Consider the following 17,651-nt stretch of genomic DNA (forward strand, 5'->3'; position numbering starts at 1 on the left):
CATCCCCATCACACCAAACAACGTGCGACAACTAGTCAGCACTCTGACACAAAAAAAAAAGTTGGAGCAGAGGAGCGGTGTCACAGCATGCCCCATAAAAATACCCATGCTTGCCATGAAGTGAAGTTTCTTGGACCCAAGCGAGAGCCGGGTTTAATTTTAAAGCTATAACACGGTCAACTTCCAGAATGACACTAAAAGTAAATGCTTGTATATTGTTTACCGCCTTAACAATTTGATTTCACCCTTTGTTTCTCACTATAGCCCTTCTGTTTCCTACTGGCTAATTAAACCACCGAGGTAGCTGCAGCACAACTGTGTAGTTCATCAATGTGTTACAATGAGAGGGGCTTCCTCCCTAGTGTGTCTGGGGCTGGTTCGTGTGTGCACAAATGTGTCCGTATATGTGTGTGCTAAAAGCGCTATTGTGTTGCAAGTCTTGAAAAAGAAAGCCCTGTGGTTTCTCTCTACATTTGTAAACCTCCCTTGACATGTGCACACACATTCTCACACACGCAGTTTCCTTTAGAGGGACTCCCTTGTGCGGCATCTTAAAGACACAGACTTGGAGACAGTTAAGCAGGAAAAGGTTTTCTCAATGATAAGGACTTAGGTTTTGCACATTAATTAGAAAACTGCTCCATGCATAAACAAATTGGGCCGTGTGTGCGTGTGTCTTAGTCTGCTGACGGGGTTTGCACCGTGCCAGTGTGAGAATGCAATTACCGGTAGCAACAAAGCTTAGGCTGCTGGGCAAATCGGAGAGTCTTTCAATTGTAAAGCAGGGTTATTCAGTGCATGTATTATTCACGCTGAGATAGGGCGGAGTTGGTCAATGAGCAAACAGAACCTTAAACTGCCTTTCGATGGGCGAACAAAGCCACGCTTTGCAAGTAGTTAGCCACCGCAAGTCAAAGTCGGGAGTCAAAGAATATTGCATACTCAACAATGAAGCCATATGGTGGGAAAGTGGATTATTATTATATTGAGAATGGTTGGCAGTTTAAATCATCCTTGCGCGAGGACATGAGCCTGGTTGTTGCATGGAGAATTTGCATATAAGGCCACTAATTAAAGTGTTCCTACCATTGAGGTCATTAACAGAGTCATCATTAATACGTCAGAAATATATGCAAGCTTGTTCAAAACCCACGCGGTTAATAAGATAATAAGAATATGTGGCCCCGCTGAGTTGTTTTCTATTTTGCCAATAACTATCTCTGGTCAAGGTATGAATGCTGAGAAATAAACATTCACAAGGTTCCCTCACAGTTGCCCATAATAGAATGTGGGTGTTTGCTTTTGTTGAATCTGTATACACGCACGGATCCTGAGCCAACTGCCTTTCTGCGTTTTGTGCATGTCAACTACAGCATAGCTAACAATTTATTCAGTCAAGCCTTTGCACGTGAATTTCGTCACGCTACCAAGTGAAACTACTGCTTGTTAATTTGCCAAAAGGTCACAAAATGACCTTAGAGACATTTGCCAACTACAGAAGTCTAGATTGTTGTTTTGGCTCGTAGATTGAGAGCACGCGCAAGATGTGTGTGTGAGACCACAACCTCATGTCAACATGGGACCTCTGAGTGTTTTCAGAACTTCTTGTTTTGACTGTAGGCAGACCTCGAGACTGTTTTTATTAGATCAGTCAGGTCATTGTTACAGGACAAAAATGGTTTTGTGCACCATTTTTTGAGATTAGCGTGGTTTTTGTATGAGTCCACTACAGAATGGTAACATTATTGGCAAAATATGTTACCATGGCACCAGAAGTACAATAGTAAGTGATTTGCTGTGATTTACCGTGTCTCTGTTATGACAGAGGCAAACATTTTACTTTTTATTTCTTTATTTTTAAAGGACAAGTGAGTTTAGTCTTTATGTGATGAGAATTGCCATCCTATATACATACAGTATCGGCAACACAACAAACCAGAGAGACCAGCAACAATTTTTCAAATATTCGAAAAGGGCGATTGGTAATAAAAATTGCTAGCAATGTCTCTATTTAAAGTCGATGCAAAATTTGTCTTTGTGGGCCACATGAAACATTACTTTATTACTTTATACCTTCACACCTGTGGATGTAAGTCGAGGCCTACATTTATCAACAAAATTAATTCCCTTCTGGGAGAGCCACCCATCAAAATGATCAGAGCCTCACTGTCTGCTGTCGACTCGCCACTTGGGCCGAAATAAGTAAGAAATAATGGTCAGTCTTCAAGATGAACACAGGTAGACAACCACCACTATCGATTCCATCGTGACTTCCAAAGTTGCAGAAGTTAACTCAACAAGGGAGTGCTGATGTCAAATTAACAAGTTTACAACATTCAGTTCACTGGGGAAATTTCAACACTTGAAAGGCAAACATGAAAAACCTGGTATATTCAAATACTCTGAGACACAATCTGTTGTGTGAACGTGCGTGTGTGTGTGTGTGTACGTAAAGTGTGCTTTCCTGTGACATGCTGGTGTTAATTCGGTTACTCGGGGGTTCTGTAGCGTAATGTCTTGTAATGACATACAATCTCATTTTGTCCAAGGAGACACATCAATCTTTTGGATTTACTGCAGGGAGCACAGGCCCTCCTGGTCTCCTGGAGACTGAGGGAGCAAGAGTCGTTTGTGTGTGCGTGTGTGTCTAACATGCATTTGTGTGTTTGTGTGTTAAACAGTGGGAAAGAGGGAAATGGAATAATATGTTCAGACCAGTGGAGCTGAAAACTACCCATACATTGGTTTGATAAACATCAGGAAGGCCACTGTGGTGCACAGCCAGAGGAGGTGGAGGTGTGTGACAGAATCTACATTGGTGTATTGGGGTTGTGTGAAAATAAATAAATAAAAATGCATTTGTGGGTTTCTTTGTGCATGTGTGATAGAAAACATGCTAGAGCGCCAAATGTAATGTGCTTTTGCCGACATCCTGCATGCATGCATTGTCAATCTCTCACACAGGAGACTATTGTGTAGACAACCCTTTACAGTTTGTCAAATTTTGACGAAGAGATTTTCTTTTTGTCATGAAAAAACACTGACAAGAGTGCCAACATTTCTAAATAATGTCAACATAGTGTCTCTTCTTGGCCTTGGCTTTGTCTGATGCTTTAGGATACAGCAGACCAAAAAGAAAAAAGAATGCCAATGAGGAGTGACAAACAAATACATATGGTACAGCTGAAGTGTCAAGCAGTAGTTTATGAATGCTTTTGAAATAACTTGTCAACAAGATATTGCATCTTGAACAGGGTTCCCTAACTAAAAATAATTGTTTAGGCAAGCTGTAACACGAAGGATAAAAATAGTAATAATAATAAATATCATGAATTGAAAAAAGGTTAACTGAGGTCCGAATAGAAAACAGGCCAACTGAAAACTGACTACAGATCCCATCTGTTGCTATTATAAAATACTAACTGCATATATGTTTACAGTTTAAAATTGCTAACTGTCATACCAGAGAAAAAGAATCAGTCATACTCTAAACACCAATAATAATAATAATAATGACATAAAAGACGCAGAGTATATAAAAAAGAGGGAAGAGTATTTTTAAAGGCCACTTCAAGTATCGTGTTTGCTTCAATTTTTTAACATCAAACAAGTTGAGTATATTACAGTTGAGTAATCACAGTTAATTCTAATGAAACAACAAATAATCTACTGAGAAACTATACGGCATTTGATACGTCTCTTCCCAATCATTAATTTTGACGGAGACTTATTGCACTCCAGCAGCTCAAGTAGAGATGCGTTTACCACCTTTTTTATGTTGCAATAACTTTCATTTACGGTTTGTTGGTCATTATGAAACTGCGTCCCTTCACCATTATCAGTAACCTTTGGTGATACCACAGAAAAACACAAAACAGCCCCCCCCAAAAATAAACCACGTGTGCTTAGGTCTCTCAATACATAATGCAAGGCAACGCTTTGTCCTCTGAATTGTTGTGCAACTTTTTTGTCAAGTAACATATAAACAAAAAAAATATAAAGAAAATAAATAAAACTGATAGAAAGGGAAAGATCATTTCTACAAATGTCTTAGTTCAGTGCAGTTTACATGTTGAAATGGAGTCAAAAGACATTAGAAGACATATTGAGTCCTACCCCTTGTTACAAAGACTTTACAATATGGAATTTCTACTCTATTGTGTGTAAAAATACAGAACCTTTCTATTATCTGACTGACTTGTGACACAATACCTAAAAAGATAGCAAGCGATACCTCTGCAACATTTCAGGTCAAAGTGTCAAATTTTCAATTACTTCAGTTTTTTTGTTGTTGTTTTTTCAAGGTAATAATTCTAACGCTGACAGAGAGAACATTAGTGTGGTGGCTGTTGTTTCAAGGGGAGTTCTAACCCTGGCCCTTCGAGTCGGTTTATTGTTTTTCCTCTACATGTCCATGTCTGTGACCCCAAACTTACCCCTCTCAGCTGGCTAAAGCTGTTACTGTTACACCTTGGTCACAATGCTTAACACAAATCTATGTTAAGGTCAGCAGCAAGGTTGATAAGACCCATTATTGTTCTTTGTCCACCCGGAGAGTAGACGAAGAAGTTATGGCGGCCAGAAGGAAATCGGAGGAAAGTCACAGTGAACAATTGTGGGGCCTGATGACCAAACGCAAACATTAAAAAAATCTACTTAAAGTTGCACAAAAACACTTTATAAGTCTCTGGGGCTTTATTTACATGCTTAATGCATGCCTGTGTGTATTTTGGCATGGTGAGTTATCACAATTATTGTTTTAGATATTCAAAGATTGGGGAGGAATAAAAGGAGAGAACGAAATGAGTAACTTTCTTTTCAATAAATAAAGCCTTGCCTTATTTTTTTTTAAACCCTAAGAATACTGCAGATTCTAAAACAGAACATCCTGGAAGTTCACCAAAGCAACTGCAATTAGTCAAATGAAGAGAAAATATCCTGCCCGCGTATCTACCTGCGTGCCTGGAGGACACAAATAATGACAAGTTATTGGTTTGCTGTAAAAGGCAGAAGATCAGACAAGACTTTAGCATTGTAATAGCAATGTGAGAGATCATAACTACCAGAAATGTAACTAAATAGAGAGAAGGGAAGGGACACATAATGAAATGAAATGAGCTGTAACAGTGGAACAAATGGCTTTTTTTTAATGCCTGGAGTTCATTGGCAATGGTTCACACAAACAAACAGCAACACACAACACACATTTAATGACCCATTCTGTCTGAGTGGCTGTAAATTCCTGGTTTATGATGCCAAAGCATCCCAATTCAGCTTGCTCACAAAGTGACTTTAGTTGATACTGGCAAGACACGCGCGCACACGCACGCACACACACAGTCAGAATGGACCCTTAGAGTACCCTAGGTCCAGACACACACATGTACCATGCCAGTTTTGGCTGGTAGCATCAAATGTTCTAAAACTAGGAGCGATTGCAAGAACAAGATGACAAAGAACTGCTTACAACAGTAATGTGAAAATTGAATAGGAACATGATCTAATGCTAGAGCATGTCTATTGGCAGATGGGCAAGGAAGGAGAGATATCATTTGCATGATTTGTTCAACACAACCAGTAAAGAAGATTAATGGAATTAGGAGCAAAAAGAAAAACAATGAAAGTTTGGAAAAATGTTGGAAGGACTCCTGGGTTAATGAAGCAGCGAGATCAGCTTGAAGGACCAAAACAAATGTAGTCGGATGTTTACTTCCTTGCACTGCTACATGTATGTGTCAACGTGTGCACGACGTTAACAGGACGTGTATATCGAAACACAACGACAGAGTATATTTTAATTTTTCACTCTGGAGGGTGGTTTCAAATTGAGTGGGCATAGTGGACAAAATGTCTGTTTTTCTTTGTCTTTATAGACCTAAAACTACAATTATAGTCAGAATAGAAGAAACCTGCCAGTGCTACTTTAATACACTATCCAAGACATTTGAGTGTTAGCCGAAATACTTTTTTTTTTTAAACTAACCCTTACCGTTAAAAAAAACAACAAAAAAAACAGTCTCACTGCACCCCATCCAACCCCCGTGTGAGAATAAAACTAATTTAGAGGAAGGGGGAAGCTAATCGAATTTGGATTAAATAGGTGCAAATGATATTAATACGCAACTTAATGAACGGCATATTGTGACTCAAATGGAATATAGAACGACATTTCCATGAGGTTGTACCATGTGTAAAAACTACACCCTGATGCCGTTGAGAGTCTGTGTGCTTAAGTAAAGGTGGATTACAATATAACAAAAATAATTTACCGCAACATGTTAATACTCACATTATAGTTTATAGTCCTGTCTGATCAACACATGTGCCTCTTAAATCAGCATGTACTGAGGGACTGTCCACCAGCTGACCAAGAAGCTAACAACATATTTTCAACACCTTGGTCCAGTCAACCTGCCAAAACACTGCCTCCATCATCTCCGTACCCAAGACCTCCAAGTCTGACTGTCTATGAGCTAGTTTTTTTTAAACGCAAAATGTCTTTGATGTACTTGTATAAAAATTTTTGTATAGCAGTCGTATGAGAACATAAATGCAATTTATAATAACGTTTTGACATTAACATGAAACTATGTATGAAAATGAATTTGTTTTATGACGGAGCAAGTCTTCAATCTAACATTTGTCCAAAAGAAAAAAGTCCTCTAATGCCTCTTGTCATCTTTCCAACATTCTCTTTTGAGGCAGGAGGCAGCAGGAGTTGGGTCTGCTCTGCATTTGCGCGTTGCACAAAGATCTCTCTTGTTTTGTCTGCTAACAAATGTCACCAATGATGTCACGACTTCAGAAGAGGATTTAAAATGGATTATCTAAAAACAGAGCACATAAAGAACACACTGTCTCTCTCACATATAATTTTATATCAGCGAAGCCTGGTCAAATTAGGGACACCAATGACTGACTAAATTACACAAAAGCAGATGTTCAGTAGGGATTTGCAGCAACTATTCACTTTATCCAACAGCCTACTTAAAAGACTTCCAGTATAAAATAACAAAAACACAAGAGGATTTGCTTGTTGCTTATGTGACCCCTTAAAAAATAAAGGCATGCATACATACATACTACAGAAAGAAAAAACAGCAACATTCAACGTGACTCAAGCTCTAAATTATACATTACATAAAGTATGACATTTATAGTAATGTGCTGTAGATGGAAAATTTTCTTGTGCTGCATCAATGTCACACTCTTAATAACAACAATGTCTCGGTCTTCTTGTGTTTGGGCAGTAATACATTTAAGCCCAGAACCCAAGGGCAGGTAAGAGTACCCTAGTCCTCATGTTCCATTATAATGGATATGAAAATAAATATGAAGTTAGTGCATGAAGTCTCAAGACCACTAAACTGCGGAAAACTCTTTACAGAACATGTCAAACAAAGGAATTATGTGATGCTTGGATACAGGACAAAAGTGGCGGAACAAAAGCTGAAGAAATCAAAGCAAGCATTGTGGCTACAATCGGCAGTTCATTGCTTCGTGATGGACATCATTAATGTACGGACATTGAGGATGTGCACAGGAATGGCTTCTAGATTGCCATTAGTGAAGGTCAAGCACAGAGGAATTAGTCTGAACGAACCCTTTTTTAAGTAGCCCACTGAGAATACAGGACATGGTTTGTAGCAACATGAAATTAGTTCATAAAATGTTGTGATATGAGCGTGGCTGCAGACCTGGTTAGTTAAATTGTCATAAATTACCATTTTAAATAAATTTCTGTTTTAGCAATTAGATTGCAAGACATTTTTCAAGTCCATACTTCTCGAGAAATTAAGTCCTGTAAAGCAACGTCTATGTAGCAACATAAGAAAAAAACGAATTAAAATATTAGCAGGGACTGCTATTTGTGAACACCATCATTAGCTTTTTTTTTTGTACACATTTTTCTTCATGTTTTAATTTGTAATGCAATTTGCAATGTCTTTGATGCAATGCAACTATTATAATGAATCTGAGCTTTTCACTTTTTTTTAATACACTGCTATTATTGTTAACACTGTAAACGTGTGGTTTTCTAATACTCTACATTTCAACTAAGGACAATGGAATAACTACTTAAGAGCTTACATAACAGAGCTAAAGTGAACTGCTCACAATTGATAGCTGTGTAATTTGTTTTGTCAAGTTGTAAATCACATACAAACTCAAATCAAGGGAGCTGGATAATATTGTACTGTATATCATTTGTGTCTTACCCCGTGTTAATGGAGATGATTTCAATTAGAGGGTTTTTCCTTATTTTGGGAAGGTCAAGTCTTGCTCCCCCTAGCCTCCGGCCTCCATCTTTCTTCTGGCCCAAAAGACGAACTGAATGACCTGAATTAAAACAGAAAACAAAATTATGCGGCAAATTAAAGCAATAGTAATGTCTCCCTCTCCTCAAACAGCGCCAGTTTGTTTGGTTGTTTTTGATCAGCTTGAGTTGCATTAGTTAAAAATTAACACACAACTTGAGTAGATGATCACAAAAAAATACAGATGGAGACTCTTCACCGAACATCAAGCGAATGAACATTGCACATCTACATTGCACACTTCAACAGAAAATTGTGACCCTGCATCGGGTTTTGAAGTTCCACATACAATACACTCCACTGTATTATTTCTTCATTGAACAACAAAACTATAGTCTGTTTGTCAAGAAGGAGCCATAAAGACAGAAATCAAGCAAAAATAAGGTGTCTGGCTATTTGCTGTTTGCAATGATCACGCATTTTAGACAACAGACTTGCTTTAATTTCTAGCCTCAGGTACGTATGAAATTATGTTTTTAAATATTTATAAATATTAATGTTAAACACAATAAAAATCTTACTGAAAACCCTGAACTTTCTTTTCATTAGTTTTTGGGTGAAAGCTCATGCATTTTTTTAAGGCAGTTATAATTATGCCATTAATGAAAACTGAACTAGTTGCCGATCCCCGCAACTTGCTAAACAAAAACATTCAGCTTAACGTGTGGCAATACGGACACATTTTCATTTCAATAAATGGATTCTGCACACAGAGTGACTTGTAAATGACAAAAATTGATAAAGTTATCTAGAAAACACACCATACAAGGGGCACAAATAAAAATCCATAACTGAGTCAAATAGTTAAATGTCAGTGATGTTCAACCTTTATTGTGTCGAAATGGAATGCTGTGGTCTCCTCTCTCTAAGCATCTAATAGCCTTATAGAAAGATGTGCGCGAGATGAAGGCGCTGAGGGATGGAATTGTCTTGCTGTTTCTATCCGCTTTACATGAGTCTCCAGGGAGGGTGGGCTCAGGGCAGGAAGCATGGCTATCATTGGTAGATAAAAATTACTATCTGCCCCTGAGGAGGACAAAAAGCCAATCGGTGAGGCGTGACTGGTCGTAATATCCCAGTACAAGCTGGGAAATGAGAAAATTCCGCTCACGAAACGTAGGACTCGCTGCGGATTTGGCTTTCTGCTGTTGCCAGAAAGCTGACTGGCAATGTAGCAATATATATTCTTTTCTATCATTTATTATTATTGTGTTTTTTTTTTTTTTTGCTAGACCCGATCAGTTCTTTGATCCAGTAAGTCAGTGCATCAACACAGGAAAGTTTAAATGAACTATTTAAGGCTTTTTTATTTTAATATGTTACTATTATTATTATTATTATTATTATTATTATTATTATTATTGTGGGCAAGTCCCTTGAGATCTTTGAATCTTGTCAATTGTATGCCACTGACTATCTTACAATATTTTGCCAAAGTGGGCAAAATTGAAAAGTGCTGTCCATTTTTCATCTCGGGCTCAATTGTTCTGGTGGGCAATCCTATATATACACTTGATAACCACATTCTCCATGCCTTAGTCTTTCCCATCCTTCAAATGTTCCTGCTTTTTCACATCTCTATAAATTTGGCTTGATGTAATCAATCCACTCATAAATGCCTCCGAAAAGGTGACGGCAAAGATGGGAAAAAAGAATAGATAGAAGACAAGAAGATGAATTCCTCACAGATGAAAGCTGTATACGACGGGTAGATGGATGGTTGGATCACAGCGATAGGGGCTAAAAGGATGACCTCTTGACTTACGACTGATGTCTCATAAGTGGTGGATCTGCTGTTTGATTGGGAGGTATCAACAGGGTGGGGAACATTGGAAATAACGGACGAAGGTGGCTGATGACGAGGAGAGCAAGGGGGTTTAATGTTTATCGGTTATCTTGTCAATGTAATGGCCCAAGCAACACCTACAATTGTATCGAACGGGGTTAATATCTCGGTAATGTCTGCTAAATTAATTATAAGGGGACATGGCTTTGTAGTGTTTTTAAAGAAAACTACAGAAAAAAATCCACGTTTCTATAAAACCAAAACAATTTTAACTGCAGCACATAGCAGCAGCAAGCCTCTGTACCCAGCATTTGATGTTGTCACATCAAAATACGAGGTCACTAAGCATCAAAAGATGGTGTTTACAATATCATTCAGAATTCCATTTTAAATCGATGTGAATGGGTCAACTTTGTTTCTGTCGCAGATATATCTTTATTCTTAAGCTTGATCTTATTTTTAGCAAGGAACACGGTAACAGTTTGTTTATCCTGGTGAAATACGGATCATGAGGTCATATTGATGCTATATAGCCTCTGATCTCTAGCTAAGTAGATGCATTAGCCCGGCTAACCTTGTGTGCCCCGATCTCTCTCATACACACACAAGTACAGGCGGAATCTAAACTGTTTCTAAAAAAAACTCAGAATAACAGGTGAAATGGTATCATCTGAGGATTTAATCTCAACTAGGAGAGATCAATATCAGAACACCAATTGAAACACTGAAAAGGATACACATATGTATTATGGCATCTGACAATCAAAAATGTATTTCAGTCTTGGCACGGTCCAACATTTCTTTTACTTGGTGACTTTGCCAAACATTGGCAGAATTTACATATTGAAAAGCAATTGTTAGATTTTTTCAGATTTTATTGTGAAGTAAACATTATTGCAGAAAAACTGAGAAAAAAAATAAAAGTGAAAAAATGGATTTGCATGGTCAAACTGTGCTTGCAAGAAAATCAACATGTGGTGAAAGACAACTAAACTGGATAAGTAAGCTTTTGACCGCATTAACTACCCTATCCAACAATATGTATGTGAACACATAATGTTAAAATACTGCATGCACGCTCAGCAACTCGACCCAAGATAACGCAAGTCATTTACAACACGTAGTAACATAAGCTTTATGGTTCAAAGATTCAGTAAAATTAAACACAGCTTTACTGTGGTGGGGTATTCTTATTGAGTGGCGGTTATATTCCTTTTAAACGAAGACCCAAACTGAAATGATTGTCTCACACATGAAGACACAAGCTCATAAAAGCTTGCCAATGTTTTCGTTATGTGGAAAAGAGACCTGCAAGCAATTTTGTTGAAGCAAAGAACTGCGTCTTACGATTCATTGGCATGTGCATTTCAGTTACCATTACAAAAGGCAAATCCCCAGTTTAAAGGTCTCCTGGCCATTTATATGAGGTCATAAAGAACAGTAATGATACTGGGTAAATTAGTTTCTGTTGGGGGGGGGGGGGGGGGGGCAGGAGGAGATCGAGAACCGTATGAGAAGGCAGATAGGTCAAAAGAATCACATGTTTAAAGATGCTGAGGGGAAACATGGTAATCAATATCAAAAATTTATTCTGGATGTAGTTCATATGCGCTGTATGTGCATACTGTCCAGTAAGTGCGTGTAGTCAGACAATTTAGAGTTGATTACACTGTAAAATTTAAATGTCCCTAATTAAGAAGCTTCCAGTGCAAACACACACTCAAACACAGGCACACATGCAAAAGCCAATCTGTTTTACAGTTGTTGTTTTTAGAAGAGAACAGCTGGGGGGTGTATGACAGCTTTAGTGGACATTCATAATAAACTCTGTGTGACCTTCATTAACAGCAGAGTACTGCGGTGCCAATATAGTTTTAAATGGTTGAACTAATTACTGACACGTGAGTCAGTCTTCCTTGACAGAAAAAAGCATTTGACAAGCTGTTTTAGAAAGAACCAAAACGGACTAATACATTTTTTATACAACAAACTCGGGGTAATCTGAATTAAACAGTGGTGTATTTCTGTGTACATTTAAATACCTTTAACAGCCTCGTCCACCACCTCTACCACTCGATCAATCTGTTGGACCTAAAATACACAAAAGCAAAGGCATGTTTGTGCACAGTCAAGTTCAAACTGATAAAATCAGATTGTGTCTATGTCAAGTCAGCACATTGTGGATAAGAAGATGTCCAGAATTCCAAGATGTTACAGAATTCCTGCAGCATTGCTCGCATATACTGTAGATATTGCAATCAACTGCTAGTGGGGAATGTGTGTGTCGTTGAGTTCCTATCAATGTTTGCCATTAAACAGTACATTTACTTTCCACCTGTAAAACAGTATGTGAGAGCGATACGGCTCAGGTTTTTAAGTGGCCATTAAGTACTCGGTATGTCGCCATATAAATGTCCTGGCTGTGGCAGCATAAGCCCCTATGTGATTGTACATTTGGCATGAACTGATTGGATTGAACAACAAAGTACGGAGTAACAAAGGACAATCTAAATCTGCGATTCTCAACTGGTGGGTCAGGACTCATTGTATAACGCGTTGATATGATAAAAGGCACGCAACAAACTAGTTTGGTGGCATAAAACCTGACATAAGAAGACACATTCATGTCATGCTTCCTGATGTTTTTTATATTTCATTGGCATTTATTTTCATACATAGACATTCACATTTTGTAAATGTTTGTTCACCTCTATATGTGGCCTGTGACTGATTCGCGACTGATTCAGAATGTACGTTTTCTATTACAAACGAGTTTTTTTTGGAATGAGGTTTCCTTTTTGTTATCTTGTAAAATTTGATAACAGTAGTAGGCAGTGTGAAATGTGTACGTATGTGGGACAAATACAAAAACAAAGAACATGCAAGAGGTACAAAAAGATGTGCACCATGAGGGCTGATGTGCACCATGTATCTCTTGTAATTCTCTGATTACTAAGCCGGAGCTGTTGTTTGTTTGCGTGGAGATGTGTGATGCATCTTAGATAAAGGATGCGACATGTTCGACAGGTTCGGCGACGTGAAACACCGTGGGCTTGCGTGACTGTGTACCTCGCGCACAGTTACACTGTCATTCATTTCACAATAAAGTCTCAAAACAACAAAACAAACAAAGCACATAATCATGTAGAGCATGTGAACACTACAAGAGCAAATTATTTCAAAAGCAGTCTTAAGCACCCCCCACCTAGCCATTAAGAGGATTCACTAAACACAAATTCACGATTGGTACTTTGAATCTGATTTTCATATACCACCAACTGTCACTACCGTTGTGTGTTTTGATAAGAGGACACATGAAAGGAGTGTGCGTGATTGTTACCATATGTGCCCCTTCATGCGTGTGCGGGTTTCTGTCTGTCTGTTTGCGTGTGCACGTGTGTCTGTATCAATGCAAAATCCAATCTCTTCATGACAATAAGATGCACAGCAGTGGCAAACTTCCCAGATGTTTCTGCCGCGCCCTGAAGGCGTACGCGCATACAAGCTTGTTTATCTGAATGTAATTATATTATACATACATGCTACTTGAATGTGATTTGAATGTAATTACGTTACATAGTGGCATGTTTACTTAAATGGAACTGCATTATTCATTTAATGCAAAATATCTACTCCTGAACAATAGATTTTAAAGTGACCAAGAGTATTTGCTTGATTTACCAACAATTTCAACAAAGTACTTCACATATATGTTTCAACTTGAGCTATTAATTTGCACATTATTTTATTTTTTTCATTTTAAAAGTTCTTTGGTGAAATTTATAAATAGCTTCTTGGAGGTCAAGGAGTTAATAAAGGTATGGTTACAAGATTAGTTATTTGTAAAATATATCTAACTTCACCTGAAATAATGCTTATTTCCCCCTGATATTATTTATATGAACTCAACTAAGCAGGCCTGAACACAACCATAGTTTGCAATGTAGTCTTTTCTTAACAGTCACAAAAGATTGTTGGAGTAAATGTTGTTGTCTCGGGACAAGTAATGAACCGAAAGGAAAAATAAGGGGGGAAAGATGAGAAAAACTGTAACAGTACTGCAATAATGGTTGTGAATATTAAAGAGCAAGTACTTCTGTTTGATGAATGTTCATTTGCCAGGAAACACTAATTTTGCATCATTATTAAGTATTATCAATACATAAATGTGCACTCTTCAAAATGCAACAGCTGTGGAATTTAGCTTGAGCTGGTCTGATTCATTACATAGTCTGGTTACACACTACAACCCATAGCAATATAATATTACTGATCATTTTAGATGAGGGGGTGTTGATTTGCTGTCTAGACTCAGATTCAATTAATCTAATGATAATTATCGCTATGTTATTATTCCAACGGTTGCTTCAGAGGTTGAAATTTGTGATTCCATTCAGATCTAATATAATATATGGCATTATATGGCTCGTTCTCCCCATTCGAGTTGCTCTTTATCTTATTTCTTTCGTTGCTTCTCATACAACTAAAACGTTGCCCTCTTTTCTATTGTCTATCCAGGTTTATTTGAGTGGTACTGGTCTTGTATTCTGGGGAGCGATACTGATTCACAAAACAGCAGGGGGGTCCGAACAGACCAAACCAGACTCAACATGCTGCAAGTGACTTGTAAAAATGGCCCGTGATATCTTTAATGGGTGTATGTACAAAAAAAAAAGCCAACGATTAAAATGAAAGACTCTTACTTCAAACTCTGATTTTATAGCCAAATGTACAATAGAATAAAGGCAAACTACTAGCAAACATACCCCTATGATGCTGAGCCCTTTGAGATAGTCCATTCGAGGTTGGGCCTGTGGAACACAACCGGCTAATACCACCTTTTTTTGTTGCTCCTGGGCTTTTCTGTAAAAGAAAAAAGAAGGAGCATAATATATTAAAACTTTGTTCCCCAACAAAATTACAGATCAGCAGGAACACTTAAAATGTGCTCCTCCATCACTCAGTTTGACAAGACTTTATTCTAACTGGTAAACACACATGCGAATAACTTAATGGCCATAAATAACCGGGCCTGTCTAGACATTTCACGAAAAACTGTTTTTGAAAGGAAAATTCAGAGCCACTAATCTACTCATTCAAATGGTTGACAAGATACTTAAAAGGCCTTCACCCGTCAGTGTTGGGTTCTTGCTACAAGAAAGGCAGATGACACATTTTGCTACTTTAATTTAAAAAGAAGAGCAAAATAACCAAACGTTTTCTTTACCACAGTGGAAAATATGATAATACTAAATAAAATAAAAATTTTGCTATGTAGGAGAAATTGGTTAAAAACATTGTTGGAAAGATGCCTGGTCCATAGACAACAAATGACACATTGCAACAGCTCAGAGGTCAGTTTAGTTGACACGTCAAACTGTCTCCCCTCTGAATCTAAAATCCTCTTAAACGTTGATGTCAGATGGATAATGGAAAAACACAAATATTGTTTATTTACACCACAGCATATCACATGTATCTACTGTCCATGTGGACAGTTGACAACAGCTGGAAATTCAAGGCCAAGCCTGGAAACAATAAGAGGAACATGAAGTGACTTCAGAGTTGTCTATTTATTTGCATTATATCTAAAATAATAAAATAAAATAAAATAAAACATAGTGGGCAGAACTATACATGGTGAAGCCTCCACATTTATGTGTATGTGGGGGGAGCATGGGAGTGTTTCCATGTCACCTCCAGTTAGTGGCAGTAAGATTTGAGACACTCTGTCTGACAAAAGCTTTTGGAGGCGCAGCCCAGACTCGACTATGAATCTTTAATAATGAAGCCTCCTGACAGCTGGAGGTAGAAAGGGAGGGGTGAAGGGAGTGAGGGGGTGCATGAATGTGAGGGAGGAATTAAGAGGACAGAGGAGGAGGAGTAATAAAAGTGGATGCAAACTGTCAGTTGTGTTTTGGTTCACAGCGTGTTTGTATTCTTCAGCAAAACAAAGATAGTGAGGTGGAGGAGGTGGGTGTGCAAATATAAAATAAAAGAAAAAAAACAGAGAGAACATGTTGAAAGACGACAAACGACCAATTCGGAGCCAAAACGAGCAGAAGCACACTGGATGAAAGCAAACGTCTGTAAGATATGACCGGCGTGTAGTCACGATCATTTTAGGATCTATTTCTGCACAATTATAAATGCTTGTTAGACATGCATAATAATTACAAAAATGAAGAATGTGAAACAAAGACACTGATCTAGATCCAGGTTCTACTGAAGATGGGCTATCACGTCAACACCACTGCCAACTTAAAGAACATTGAGAAAGGTTGATCTATACTACAAGCTAAAGCGCAAACCCGCAGAGTGAATAAAATTGATCCTGATGGAACTGAGCTCTGCTGAGATAAACTGATCTCACAATATTTTCTGGATTACAGTTCAATATGCTGATGTAACTCGGATGTTGAGAAACGTTAAAACCATATTTTGGTTGTTTGTCCAATTGTTCAACCTCAGGGCTGTTCAAATCTGGAGGCTCCACTTTAATGACAAAATGGTGAGTACAACAAGCTGAAATGCTTGCTGAAGCGAGGAAAGCCTGACAGTAGACATTGTAGCTGTAGCCGAGTAGCTTGTTCTCTTGACAGCGCTCGTCATGAAGGACTCACACTCTCATCACAGACACAGTAGAGGTACGCCTGCATAATTCACACCATCGCCTGCCAAAACGGGCCCAACATTCCTCCAATACGATACTTGCTCCCTGCCCATAGACATCGCTGACATCAGAGTCATTGTCTCATCACCTCGAGGGGAACAGCACAATTTGGTCGCACACAGTTCCCGTATGGGATGAAATGGATTGGGATTATGCGATGCGGTTGCCTTGGCGATACTTTTGAGCCCAACCGAGCATTCGCTGCCAGTGACCCGGACCAGAGCAGATGTCCCATGAGATCACAAGAAAAGGGATGTGTGTGTGTGTGTGTGTGTGTGCGTGCCCATTTCCTTGGCATCGCGCCCTAAACATCTTCAGCCCCCGTCAACTTTGTGTTGCTGCTCTCCATTGCCTGAAGACCACACGCATCCATGCACAGCCACAGATGGTATTAACAAACCACATCCCTTAAACATACTGCACATAGTCACGGATGGCGATGTAACAGCCTATGCATAGATGTATGACCTCTGCGGTATGTACAGTATGCATGTATGATGAGGAGGGATCTGCTGTACACAATGTTTTTTAACAGCTGAGTGGACACAGTGAATCAGTCAAATTAGACCAGACTAAATGTCTAACTCAATTGATCAGGTTGACTTAGATAAGCCCTTACTGTAAATACAATGTTGAACCACTCAAGGCAAAACCACAGTGCATGACCTATATAGAAGATGTCAATGCGCTAAGAAAATCCAAAGCGCAAAAGCCAGACATCTGAAAGGAATCTCTTGAACTGCAGTAAAGAAAAAAAAATATATGGCTTGCTCGTTCCTAAAAAGCCCAAAATGATACATCCCCTTGGCACGCCAGTAAGATTGCATTCTGAACATCAACAAGGATCCCTTGCTGGGTTTTGTTGGGTTTCAAG

The 17,651-nt window shown here is 38.5% G+C and overlaps 1 protein-coding gene across 4 annotated transcripts in view; it reads right to left on the minus strand.

Annotated features, from left to right (window-relative positions):
• cdkal1 (CDK5 regulatory subunit associated protein 1-like 1) overlaps positions 1-17,651 on the minus strand; it is a 130,198-nt gene that overhangs the window by 77,263 nt on the left and 35,284 nt on the right. For all 4 annotated transcript variants that reach the window (XM_037273761.1, XM_037273762.1, XM_037273759.1 and 1 more), the window contains 3 exons: positions 14,871-14,967; positions 12,147-12,195; positions 8,220-8,340 (listed from right to left, as the gene is read on the minus strand). In XM_037273761.1, coding sequence (XP_037129656.1) covers positions 8,220-8,340; positions 12,147-12,195; positions 14,871-14,967 — 267 coding nt within the window. The remainder of the gene's footprint in view (positions 1-8,219; positions 8,341-12,146; positions 12,196-14,870; positions 14,968-17,651) is intronic.

The sequence above is a fragment of the Syngnathus acus genome, chromosome 16, assembly GCF_901709675.1.
Source record: "Syngnathus acus chromosome 16, fSynAcu1.2, whole genome shotgun sequence".
Lineage (NCBI taxonomy): Eukaryota > Metazoa > Chordata > Actinopteri > Syngnathiformes > Syngnathidae > Syngnathus > Syngnathus acus.